This window comes from Pseudozyma flocculosa (assembly GCF_000417875.1).
Source record: "Pseudozyma flocculosa PF-1 unplaced genomic scaffold scaffold00020, whole genome shotgun sequence".
Taxonomy (NCBI): domain Eukaryota; kingdom Fungi; phylum Basidiomycota; class Ustilaginomycetes; order Ustilaginales; family Ustilaginaceae; genus Pseudozyma; species Pseudozyma flocculosa.
The window spans coordinates 305003-317087 of record NW_006920888.1 but is presented as its reverse complement, the minus strand read 5'-3'; the positions used below and the strand labels follow the sequence as shown (position 1 = coordinate 317087).

Below are 12085 nucleotides of genomic sequence, written 5' to 3'. Positions count from 1 at the left end.
AGCGCGCGTGTGGAGGTTTCCCTTGCGGGCTGCCCGTGGACCGGCTGGGCCAGCAGGCGCAGACGGGTGATCGACGCAGGCCTCGCAAGCCAGCCAGACAGCCAGCAGAGAGGCAGCCTGGCCCGGGCTCTCGCTCCATCAGGTCTGACGTCGAGGCCAATATCCTCGCTCTGCCTCCTCGTCTCCACCACCACCACCACCACCACCACCACCACCACCACCACCACCACCACCACCACCACCGCTCGCACCCGTATTCGCACCCGCGCACCACACCCACACCCACGCCGCCGCCCCCACTCCGAACCGCGCGCGCGCCGTACAAACCGGTCGCAACCCACACCACCATGCCAGACACGTCGGCCTCCGCAGCCGCTGCTGCCAACACCGCCGCTGCGGCCCCGGCGGCAAAGGCAAAGCAGGCACCGCCCAAGCCCACCGAGCGCGACCAGCTCCTCGCCCTCATCCGCCACAACCTCCTCCTCATCGAGCGCAGCGTCTCCCACGTAGAGCAGCGCTTCACCGCCCGAGTCCTCCGCACCCTCCCCTACGTCCGCCGCAAGGTCAATGCCTACCCGGACGTCCTCGCCCTCGCCATCGACGAGGCCATTGTCGCCCAGGACGCGGCCGCCAACAAGTCCCACCTCCTCGCCTTCCTCCCCGCCCCCTACTCTCCCTCGCCCGCCCCCCCTGCCTCGTCCTCGTCCTCGGCCCCGGCCGGCGCCGACTCGATGGACATCGATACCGACCAGTCCTCCAAGAACGACGACAAGGCGGCGGCCAGCAAGTCTTCGGCGCAAGCGGCAGCGACCCCGGCTGCCCCCGCCCAGAGGCTGCTCGAGGCTCAGCCCGAGGTGCACGCCTACCTTCGCCTGCTCGTCCTCGTCCACCTCGCCGACACCCACCACTACGACCAGGCGTCCCAGGAGGCCGTCGCGTCGCTCCAGACCATCACGTCGCTCAACCGGCGCACCCTCGACCAGCTCGGCGCAAAGACCGTCTACTACTTTGGCCGCGCCGAGGAGCTCAAGGCCGAGGCCGCGCGCGCAAAGGGCGCCAAGGTCGACGCCGGCCTCACCTCGATCCGCAGCCAGCTCCTCGCCATCCACCGCACCGCGTCGCTCAGGCACGACTCCGAGACCACCGCCACCGTCATCAACCTCCTCCTCCGCTCCTACATTGTCGAGTCCAACCTGTTTGATCAGGCCGACAAGCTCGTCGCCCGCGCCCCCTTCCCGCGCTCCAGCGCCAGCAACCCGCAGGTGGCCCGCTACGACTACTACGTCGGCCGCATCCGCGCCGTCCAGCTGAGCTACACCGACGCCCACACCCACCTCCAGCAGGCCATCCGACGCGCTCCCCAGATCTCGCAGCAGAAGCACAACGACGCCGCCGCGAAAAAGGCAGAGCAGCAGCCTGATGGTGCCGCCGACGGTGCGGCCGCCGCGTCCAAGGACGAGGCTGCTCCTGTCGCCGCCGCCGCCGCCGCCGCCGCGCCCTCGGTCCCGGCGAGCCAGTCGCAGCCGGCGGCGGGCTTCCTGCAGACGGCGTACAAGTTCCTCGTCGTCGTCGAGCTGCTCATGGGCGACATCCCGGAGCGCAGCATCTTCCGGCTGCCCGTGCTGAGGCGGGCGCTGGCGCCCTACATGGAGATCGTGCAGGCGGTTCGGGTGGGCGACCTGTCGCTCTTCCAGACGACGCTGCAGAAGCACAGCGCGCTCTTCCAGGCCGACAAGACCTACTCGCTCATCCTGCGCCTGCGCCACAATGTCATCAAGACGGGCATCCGCATGATTTCGCTGAGCTACTCCAAGATCTCGCTGTCCGACATTACGCGCAAGCTGCACCTCGAGAGCGAGGAGGACGCCGAGTACATTGTCGCCAAGGCCATCCGCGACGGCGTCGTCGACTCGAGCGGCACCCGCGTCGACCACGAGCGCGCCGAGATGGTCAACCGCGAGAAAAAGGACGTCTACGAGACCGAGGAGCCCATGCAGCAGTTCCAGCAGCGCATCCAGTTCTGCCTCCAGCTCCACAACGAGAGCGTAAAGGTGGGTGCCGTCCGTCCTAGTCCCGCGCGCGCGCGCGCACGTATGCCGGAAGCTGACCCTTTCCCATCTGTCCCTGTGCCGTTCGCCCCGAACCGCTCCAGGCGATGCGATACCCGCTCAACGGGCACAAGGCCGAGCTGGCGTGGGCATCCGAGGCGCGCGAGCGCGAGCGCGAGCTGGCCAACCAGATTGAAGGCGGCGACATAGACGGGTCAGACGACGAGTGGGCCTAGCCAGCCGGGCGCCGCGGCTCCGCGAGGAAGCTGTGGTCTCTCCCATCCTGTCGACTTATCTCCGAAAGCAATACACAGGGACGTGTGCGCGTTTCACCTTGCTCGATTCGATTGGCCGTGTGGCTGTTGTTCAGGTTGCTGTGTGCGTGTGAGGGCCAGAGGGAGCGAGTCTGCCCTTCCGCACCGCACGACACCACGACGTGCCTCTGGTCCGTCCTGCGCTTCCGCCTCTGGGGGGCAGTGGACAACACTGTCTCATTTGGATGGGCCAGGTCGTCCTCTCTTGACGCTACCACCATCCGCTTGCACCTCGATCCACCTCGTCACGCATCTAGCACGACACGACCACCCCCTCCTCCCTCATCAGTGCAAGCACATCCCCCCTCCCCCCTCCCCCCTTCACCCCACATCCAACAGGTCAGGAGCTGACCGATCAGCGCCGACGATGACACCGGCCAAATCCCGCTCCGAGGGCAACTGGACCGACGCCGAACGCGCCACCATGGTCCGCGAATTCATCGCTACCTGTCCGCCCAGTGCCGAGTTTTTCCACCGCATCGAAGCGCTGTTCCCCCAACATACGCCCAAACTCGTAAGTAATACCCAAACCCAAGACAAGACGAGCCGATGCCGTCGATTCGAGGGGTAGAAAAGAGGGACGGGACGGGACGGGACGGGGTGTATGAACTGACTGCTTGGTGTTTGCTGGTTGGGCGGGTGCAGATTCGTCAGCAGTGGAAACGTCGTATCGAAAAGGAATTCCTCTCCCTCTTTGGCGGCGGCGGCGCCGGCAGCAGCAGCAGCGGCGGCACCGAGGATGGCGCTGGAGAGGAAGAGGGACGCACCCGGTCGACGAGGAAGAGGAAGAGGCAGGCCGCGGCCGAGGGAAAAGTCAAGCAGAGCGACGAGGAGCTCAAAATGGAGGGCAAGGACGAGGTCGAGGATGAGGTCAAGGACGAATAAGCGGGCGCCACGATGGTGCGGCGGCGGTGGCGTGGCGAGATGGGCTTCCGTGCTCGTCTGGGACGACGACGAGGCAATGGTGCTATCGCACCGGACCCCTCTCGGACGGCGGTTGGCGACATCGCGTACCCGTACTTCTCGTTTCGTCTTCTCGTCTGTCCGCCTTGCCTTTTCGCCCCGACCTTCCGTCCCCCCACCGCGCCGCGCCGCACCGCACCTCCTTTGGTGCCGAAATGAGCATCAGCCGGCCCGCCTCTCCAGTCATGCCGCTCGACGGGGCAGAGCGATAACTAGCAATGCGAGAACCGACTCGCGCTCTCCTCTGTTCCACCATCCCCCACACATAGTTCTCCCTCGTCACACCGCTCCCTGTACGACTGCGACAGATCTGGCAATATGAGCGACGCCACTCCTCCTTCTAGCTCGCCGTCTTCCTCCACCGCCAGCACCGACACCAAAGCCATCGACGCTGCTCATGACACCGTCAAGAGTCGGGCTGAAAGCACGTGGACGGACGCGGACCGCGCGGCGATGCTTGGCGCTTACCTCGACATGTTTCCGCCCAACGTCGACTTCTGGCGTCTTACCGAGCAGATGTTCCCGCAGAGGTCCAACAAGATGGTGAGCTGTTTTCCTCACACCATCTACTCTATCCTTGCTGGATACGAGTACGGCGGACTAGGCCGGCACGGATGGCTGGCTGAACCCCGTTCACACTCGCCCCATGGCTCCTGCACGCATCATCGAGGCTCGACCAGATAAGGATGCAGTGGAAGCGCCGCGTCGAAAAGGCGATGCGCGAGCTCTTTGACGGACGCGGCGGTGGCGGTGATATCGCCCACGACGAGCCGTCGAAGAAGGAGGCGATGAAACGGCCCGGCAAGAGGGAAGCTCGGACGGGGGGAAAGTCGACGGGTGCGGCGGCCAAGAGGCAGAGGAAGGCCAAGGACGAATCGCCCTAGGATCCAGCGAGAGGCGGAGAGCGGAAGCGCTGCGACACGATCCGCACGTTTCCGCACGACCAGCTGGCCGAGCCCCAAGATGGCTCCTGTTCCGAAGCTGGTCCTTCCAGGCCGCTCCTTCCGCCCCGCTGGCGGGGGCGAGCGTGTCAAGATGTTGTGGCATCATCGCGGCCACTGTCGAGCGAGCGTCGGCGCACGGACGAGCAAGTGCGGCGATTGCCTGGCGAAACACACGAGAGCTCTGGGTTTTGGAAGCAGCCGAAGCAAGCCGGCCACAGGCCTCCCATCCCTCGCAGGCGCGCAGCAGGGCGTCATGAGCGTCACAAGGCCCGCACTACAGCTTGCCTGCCCTTAGGCAGCCCGACGTCGCGAGGCGAGGCGAGGAGTCTGGCAGCGGCGATCGTCTGCGGACGATGGGTCACGCACCCGCCCATGCGGAGGACCCGGTCATCAGACCAGGAATCGAGGAGAGGCATTGCCAGCCATCAGCTTGCGGTGACTTGCGCCTCTCCCGTCGACGCGAGCGTGTGTACGATCACGAATGGCGAAATGAGCAAACCCTTCCCCCATGCCAGTAGGATGCATGTGTAGCTGACGGCGGCAGAGGTGGGGGTATCGAGCGTCTCGTATCGCCCGGTTTCGGTTCGCGAGGCGTCGGCCGCCGCGGCGACTTGAGACCAGAGCCGGGCGCCTGCGTCGTGGATCGAGGCCCGGCGGACTCGGTGGCAGTGGCCGGGGCGATGACGGATGATGCACACATGGACACACACACACATGCACACACATCCGGCTTCCTACCGCGTTGGCGCCAGTCGAGGAGTGCATTGGCTCGAGAAGCCATTGGAGTTGGCCGGCGGGCCTTGGCTAGAGACACGCAGAGGGAGAAGCCAAGGAGAATTCAGAGACGAAGGACGTAATGGTAGTGGCGAGCGAGCATGGCTTTGGTCGGAGGCAAGCGAGCGCTGGATGGGGTCACGGCGAGGGAGCGCAGGTCACGGCGAGGGAGCGCAGCTTGGGGTGATGGCGAGGGGCTCGTCCCGGATCCGGGAGCAGTCAGAGCCAGGCGGTGGTGAGAGGCCTCGAGCGGCACGCGGCCATCGCCTGCTCAAAGTCGCGTCCCGACATCGGCGAGTTCGCGAGAAGTCCTTGGCCCGAGCTCGCTGAGCGAAGCAGCGATTCCTCAAGCGTGGCGACGGTGAAGGGCTCGCTACGGACGCCGATCTGGGCCGCCGCCCACTCCTCGTGGCGGCGCAGGTGGCGTCGCAGGTTGCTGGTGCTCGCCGCGATCGAGGGTTCAAGGGGTGCCCCGCAGAAGTAACACATGGCGTGGGTAGAGGCAAACGCCTCAACCTCGCGCAGGAGGCCAGTGGATCGGAGCTTGCCGATGTATGCGGAGAGCAGCGCCAGTCGACCCTGCACCACGTCGTCGAGGCTGGCACCCCAGGCCTCCGCCTCGTCGCGGTCGTCGTACAAGGGCTGCGGCTCTCCATCGAAGAGTCCGTCGTCGACAACCTCGTCTCCCGCTCTCTGTGCCGGAGCCGTGGGCGATGTTGCCGGAGCCGTGGGCGATGTTGACGGGGCCGTGGGCGATGTTGACGGGGCCGCGGACGACGTCGAAGCCACCTGTGGCGCGGACATCGAGCTGTGCGTCGAGCGACCGGCACGCGCCTCCTGCTGGACGGCAATCTCGGGAGCAAACATCGCCGTCGAGCGTTCGAGCTCCTTGTCGAGCCTTTCGTCGATCTTGAACTTTTTGGGCGCCGACGTGAGCTTTTCGATGGTCTCGGCGGCTCGCTTGGACGACTCGAGCGATCGCAGGGCCTCGACCCGTTCGACGACATCCCCTTCGACGTTGCCGAGGATCTCTTGACGTTCCTCTCTCTCGTATCGAACCTTGAGGCGACGCCGCTCCTCTCGCCTCTGCTTCTCCTTCTTGGTCTTGACGCCTTCAAATTCGAGTACGAGACCCTCGATCTTGCTCGCGATTTGATCATTTCCCTTCCGACGCAGGTCTTGCGCATGGGTCACCGCCGGCCTGATCCCTTTGTACCCGCGTACCTTGCACTTGACCGGGACCAGCTGGTTGAGCTGGTCCACGATCTCCTTCATGTTTTCGACGAGGTGCTGGACGTGTTCGTCGGCTTGTCGATCGACCTCTGCCAACTTCGGATTCTTCCGCTTCTTCCTGGCGCTCTTGGTGTCGGCGGTATCGTCGCGGGCCCGCTTCGCCGCCATCCTGACGACGGCGCTGACGGCGAGGCCCGCGTACCGCCGAAACCTCGCGTTCGACTGCGCGATCAGACTGTTGGCGCGGAGGTTCTCGCCGTAGCGAACGGCCGAGATGGGGAGGTTCGAGATGGTGCGCAGATAGTGACGTTCGGAGACGTTGCCCGCGGCGTGGGCATGATTGAGCACGATGGCGGCCGTTCGAGAGCCGAACACGCTGCCGAGCTCCTCGGCTGAGTCGTGGCGAAACGAATAGCTCGTGCCGACGAGGCCGATTTCCCTTCCGTAGGCGAGCAGCCCCTGCGTCAGCACAGGGGCGCTGAGCGGGCCAAGCTCGGGCCTGGGGCCGACCCGCTGCCCCTGGCCGCCGGCAGGAGCGCATGCGAACAGAGGAAGGGCCTTGACGTCGTCCCTCACCTCGATGGCCGCCGTGCTGGCCGCGAAGAGGTCTTCGGCTGTCCTCATGTGCTTGAAGTAACCTCGCGACAAGAACAACGCGAAGGCCGTGAGGGCGGGCTGAGATGACAGGGGGGCAGAGACTCATCGTCAGGCTTATCTCCCGGCAGATAGAAGCACCCGCTGTACATGCCGTACTTACATCAAAGATGATGTTCTGGCTCCGACCCGGTGGCATCAAGACGAAATCGAGAGGGAACTTGGTGGCGCTCGCGGGTCCATCGGCCTTGAGGTACTTCAACGAAACGAGCAGCGTGATGGCGCGTGGGTCGTTCGGCTTGGACCTCACGAACTGCAGGTCGCCGACCTTCATGTAGCGCGCCTTGGCCTTGTCTGCATCCTTCGACCAGCACAGGGAACCCGGACGGCCTCCGGTGAGGAACATCAGCTGCCATGCGAGAACGTTCTGGAGAACGTGTTCCGGGTGGTGCTCGTGCTGGCCCGGCAGCAACGCGTATTCGATCAAGAGCAGGAGCTCGGCCTTGCCGTAGTTGGGCCTCGGGGTGATGTACTGGTCCAGACCTCGCAGCTCGCAAATCCTGGAGCGGGTGGAAGGTCAACGAAGTCGCGGCGAGGTCAGCAACTGATCAGCCCATACGCAGCTGTGACCACGGCACACTCACTTGTTGACCTGCTTCTCGATCTCGAAGCGGACCTCCGTCGTAAAGACTTGTCCGGGCGAGAGCTCGACTTTCAGGATCTTGTAGAAAGTGCTGGCCCAGCGCGCGACGGTCGCCGCCTTCGGCAGCTTCTTCTTGATGCCGAGCCAGCGGACGCGTTCGTCGATAAACTTGCACACTCTCGTGGCTAGAGCTGTGCTCTTCTCGCGATGGTCGAACGGTCGGAGCCCTCCGACCTGGGGAAACATCTTCTTGTACCGGTTCTCGAACCATCGGATGAAGTCATCGCGCAGCTTGATGACTTCTCGCCAGACCTCTTCCTCGTCGGTTATCGAGGAGGTGCGAGCGGCCTCGAACTCTCCCCAGTACTCTTCCAGCCCTTGCTCGTAGTCATCGTCCTGTTCCTGATGGAACTCGATCCAATAGTCGGCCCGCCTCTGCCAAGCTTCGACTGGAGCCATTTTTGATGTGCAGTGAGGGCGGGCGCGGTTGTCGGTCCTAGGGAGCGCAAGGACGATGCGAGCGGGCGAGCGAGAGAGTGCCCGGTGCCTGGTGGCTGGTGGCAAGCGAGCGTGCGAGAGAGTGCCCGGTGCCCGGCGGCTAGTGGCGAGCGAAGGCGGGGGCCGTTGCCTGGTGGCTGGTGGCGAGCGAGCGTGCGAGAGAGTGCCCGGTGCCCGGCGGCTGGTGGCGAGCGGGCGAGCGATGAGCCGGAGTCTGTTTGCGAGCGCGAGAGTTGATGACCAGAGGCGAGCGAACAGTGCAGGGGTGCTGGGTGGCGAGCAAGGGCGGTGGCTGGTAGTGGCGACAACGCGGATGGAGTTAGGAGTGCAAAGATCGATGCCCGTTCGCGCGAGCGTGGATGCTGGGAAGCGACGGAGCGCAGGAGCTGTTGCCCAATGATTGGCGGGTGGCGAAGAACGTAGGCGTGGTTGGTGGCGAAAGCGACGCTATCTGGCCTTGTGGCGACAGCGCTGATGCCCGATAGCAAGGGCGAGAGAGAAGGTGCCGATGCCAGTGCCGGTGCCGGAGCCGGGTCGCGAGAGCGAGGGCGAAGGCGCCAGGTAGCGTGCGGGCAAGGGTGTATGCAGGTGGTGAGCGGAGCACTGACCGGCAGACGACGGCCGACGTCCAGAGAGCCGGATCCTGATGTCAGGGAGGTTAGCGTGGCTGCCGATACTCACTGTCAGGTAGGCAAGCGAGGGCAGGGAGCAGCGCACCAGCTATGCGGGCACCCAGGGAGCGCAGGGGCACGCACGGGGTTGGTGGCGTGCCGAGGCGTTGGAGGCGTGCCGAGGGGGTTGGTGGAGTATCGCTGGGTGTACGGAGTGCGATACGTAGGCCCGAGGAAGAGGGAAAGGAAGAGCGAGAGGGAGGCTGAGGAAGGGGCCGAGGATGACCCTGCGAGCAGTGGTGAGCAAAGCTGAGCGGCGACAGCAAGACTTCAAAAGCTGAGGAGTGGTCTTGGGGTGAAGCGACTGAAGCGGAAGCTGTTGCGAATGCGTTCACAGAAGCAAGTGTGGCAGTGGTGGTGGTGGGCGAGAGGGTTAGGAAGGGTGACAATCGCCCCTTTTGGAGCGGTCTCGACGCCACAGTCGGAAAAGTCTGTTGGCCAGCGTCTTCCTAGTGGAGGGAGCTCAGTCAGCCATTCAAAAACGTTTTAAGGATATATATTTCAAATTTTCACGTGTTTATACACATAGACACTTTGGCCGAGTGGTCAAGGCGTATCCCTGCTATCGCTCTGTCAAAGGATATCCGCTTCCGCGGGCGTGAGTTCGATCCTCACAGGTGTCGAGATATAATAGCACCGTCGGAGAGGCGGTTTCTCTTTTTTTTTCATTATGCGTCCCGAGGGTACCAGATATTGTTCACCGAACGACTGCATTTTTTGGGGGGAAATGAAATACGCCGGAAAAGCCCTCGCCAGGCCGCAGGCAAGTTCACAATCGAGGCTCGGCAGGCACAGACAGACACACACACGGAAGGGTTGAGTCAAAACAAGTCGATAACAGGCCGAGGTCCTCTACTGGAGGACCTTTGGGGCGGTCTCGCCCTGGGTGAAGCCATCCAGGGCGGCGTAGACCGCCTCGGCCTCGGAGCTCAAAAGCTCATTCAGTTTGAAACGAACATGCGGGTTTTGAGCACGAAAAAGCGTTCAGAGGTCAAGAGGGACGGTGTCAGTAACGTGTGCGAGGCGAGACGGGACGGGGGACAAGGGGTCGGGGCCGGGGAGCGGTGGTGCAGGGCCAAGAGCGAAGGCGGAGAGCGGCGGACGGGCGGCTGACGTGCGAGAGGGTGGAGGGTGGCCGACGCGGGGGACAGATAGCTGGTACTCACCGGCATGGGGCGCCGGTCTTGATGATCCCGGTGCGGAGGCCGACGACGAGGTCTGCGATGGAGGTGTCTCCAGTCTCATCGGAGCAGTGGGAGACCATGACGGCCCAGTTGTCGGACTGGGAAGAGCTAGGCGGCCTGGATCGACTCGGAGATGGTGCCAACCCATATCCTGGTTCGACTCGTCTAACTGTAGCAGGGATACGCCTTGACCACTCGGCCAAAGTGTCCGTCGATGTTGAGCGGCCAGATTGGGCAAGATATAAATCATCAAGCCACAAAGCCGCAGACGCCTGGCGACAGCCGACACTGATCAGGCTCGGCGGAGCTTGCCTTCGAGGCGTCAGACAGTCGAGTAAGGGGAACAACGAAGTTGAAGTGCACTACGAGATCGGGTGTAAGACGGAAAGGGGCAGGGACTGGCCCGAGAAGCTGAGGATGGCAGTTGAGCTACGGACCCGGGTTGAACGACGACCGGGCTCGGCGGTGGCACTCCAAGGCGTCGCGCCTCACCCTCCCTCTCCAGCCATCCTGGGGCCCGAGCACGGGTCTGGTTGCCTCGTTAGCGTGTCAGAAAGCCACCGCGGCGAATGCAATGGTCGTCGACTCAAACCTCACGCCTCCCTAGCCTTCTTGCTCTTGCCCCGCCGTCCCGTCGACCCTCGACGCTTCTTGCTCTTCGTTCCGCCTTCTTCGTCGTCGTCGCCTGTATTTCCGGAGCTGCCCTCGATCGCACCCGCGTTCGATCCGCTGCTCCTATCTGCGGCGGAGGGAACGCCGCCAAAGAGCTGACGGATCTCCTTTTCGATGCGGCGTCTCCACTGCAGCCTCACCTGCGCAAAACGCCAAAAAGACATGGTAGAGATCCTCAGCGTGGGCCTCGATGCATCAGGAACGAGCACAGCGAGATAAGAGGAGAGGGCGAGGAGGACGTACGAGGTGCTGCGGACGACCGGGAAGGAGCTCCTCGACGCGCTTGTAGAATTCGGGTCCGAGCGGCGCCGTGTCCAGGAGGGCGCGGATGATGAGGGCGCGATCCGCATCGGTCCACGGCTGGTCGGCCCTGGCGTTGTTTGAAGATGACGGAGAAGGCGACGGAGCTGGAGTAGGAGCGGGCGAGGGCGAGGAGCGATCTTTGATCTCGTTGCGGTCGCGAGTCATGGGGCGGTGATGCGTTCGTGGCGGCCTAAGGGGGTGTTAGGGTGCGATGCTTTCGATAGGAGGCTCGCGAGGTCGAGGCGAAGCTTGGTCTTTGATGATGGCGGCGGGAGATGACGTGGGTCGAGAGTGGCTTGCTGAGGATCGTGATGGAAGCCAAGCGGATAAGAGACGCGTTGCTGCCTCGATCCTTTCGAGGGGAGGGACGGGTCGCCGTTTCTGCACAGGCGTAGGCCCGACGATGCGAAGCGGATGCCTGTACGCCGCGGATGGTTGCACCGGGAGGGGCGGCTTACACCTCCCAATCGGGCCTCGTGTCGTATCCACTCATGCTGTACGAAATGATGTCGCGGTTCTCGGCCTGCGCGAGCACGGACGGAAGGCAGGCGTGGTCAGTCGGCGACTCCCAACGCATCTCAACGGCTCCGAGAGGGGATCAAGACCCAACCCACCTGGTCAGCCTCGGCCCTGGCCCGATCGTGCTCGGCTCGTCGTTCGACCTCCTGCTCAATGACGGCCTGCTCGGTCTGTCGCTCCCCATGTGCGGCCTCTGCCACCGCCGCGTCGAGGAGGTCGGGGATCGTCGGAGCCGGTCCGAATGTGGCAGGCATGCCGAGGCGGGCGTGGACGGCGCGCATGGCCTCGCGTTGGGACCCCATCTCTGGCCAAAAGGCGTCGACCATGATGCGGATGACGAGATCGAGCTGCCTCTGCAGCTGGTCCACCTGCAGGGCCATCCAGAGGGGGGTTGCCACCCTCAGCCCTCCCCTCAAGTCCATCTGCGTGGCGTCGAGCAGCTCGCGGGAGGGGCTATTCCGCACTTACTTGTTTGGCGAGAGCGGCCACGCCGCGTGCCGCCTCAGTTGAAGCCGGACCGGTAGGCCTCTTGGCGCGGCTGGTGCCGGTTCCCCTGCCGCCGGCCTGCTTGGCGCGGCTGGTGCCGGCTCCTCCGCCGCCGGTCTGCTTGTCGACGTCCTCGCCCTCGCCCTCGCCCTCGCCCTCGCCCTCGCCCCCGTCGTCGTCAACGACTTCAGGTTCGTCGACGACGAACAGATCCTCGTCGGCGTCGCCTCCTTCAGCGC

At 64.3% G+C, this 12085-nt stretch overlaps 6 protein-coding genes across 6 annotated transcripts in view; 3 read left to right on the top strand and 3 right to left on the bottom strand.

Annotated features, from left to right (window-relative positions):
• Positions 1 to 347: 347 nt before the first annotated feature.
• On the top strand, positions 348 to 2284 carry PFL1_05544 (uncharacterized protein; the record flags this gene model as incomplete). The annotated part of the gene is made up of 2 exons (XM_007883080.1): positions 348 to 2051; positions 2153 to 2284. 2 exons carry the CDS (start codon positions 348 to 350, stop codon positions 2282 to 2284), a joined length of 1836 nt encoding a protein of 611 aa, XP_007881271.1.
• A 445-nt stretch (positions 2285 to 2729) lies between these two features.
• PFL1_05543 (uncharacterized protein) lies at positions 2730 to 3247 on the top strand (the record flags this gene model as incomplete). The annotated part of the gene is made up of 2 exons (XM_007883079.1): positions 2730 to 2876; positions 3008 to 3247. 2 exons carry the CDS (start codon positions 2730 to 2732, stop codon positions 3245 to 3247), a joined length of 387 nt encoding a protein of 128 aa, XP_007881270.1.
• Positions 3248 to 3643: 396 nt separating this feature from the next.
• Positions 3644 to 4209, top strand: PFL1_05542 (uncharacterized protein; the record flags this gene model as incomplete). The annotated part of the gene is made up of 2 exons (XM_007883078.1): positions 3644 to 3868; positions 4006 to 4209. 2 exons carry the CDS (start codon positions 3644 to 3646, stop codon positions 4207 to 4209), a joined length of 429 nt encoding a protein of 142 aa, XP_007881269.1.
• Positions 4210 to 5262: 1053 nt separating this feature from the next.
• PFL1_05541 (uncharacterized protein) lies at positions 5263 to 7972 on the bottom strand (the record flags this gene model as incomplete). The annotated part of the gene is made up of 3 exons (XM_007883077.1): positions 5263 to 6951; positions 7034 to 7430; positions 7515 to 7972. 3 exons carry the CDS (start codon positions 7970 to 7972, stop codon positions 5263 to 5265), a joined length of 2544 nt encoding a protein of 847 aa, XP_007881268.1.
• A 2487-nt stretch (positions 7973 to 10459) lies between these two features.
• Positions 10460 to 11006, bottom strand: PFL1_05540 (uncharacterized protein; the record flags this gene model as incomplete). The annotated part of the gene is made up of 2 exons (XM_007883076.1): positions 10460 to 10678; positions 10782 to 11006. The coding sequence occupies 2 exons, from the start codon at positions 11004 to 11006 to the stop codon at positions 10460 to 10462; spliced, it is 444 nt and encodes a 147-aa protein (XP_007881267.1).
• A 289-nt stretch (positions 11007 to 11295) lies between these two features.
• Positions 11296 to 12085, bottom strand: part of PFL1_05539 (uncharacterized protein) — a gene marked incomplete at both ends in the record, with an annotated part of 1893 nt that continues 1103 nt past the window's right edge. The window contains 3 exons of the mRNA XM_007883075.1: positions 11296 to 11364; positions 11456 to 11728; positions 11829 to 12076. Coding sequence (XP_007881266.1) covers positions 11296 to 11364; positions 11456 to 11728; positions 11829 to 12076 — 590 coding nt within the window. The remainder of the gene's footprint in view (positions 11365 to 11455; positions 11729 to 11828; positions 12077 to 12085) is intronic.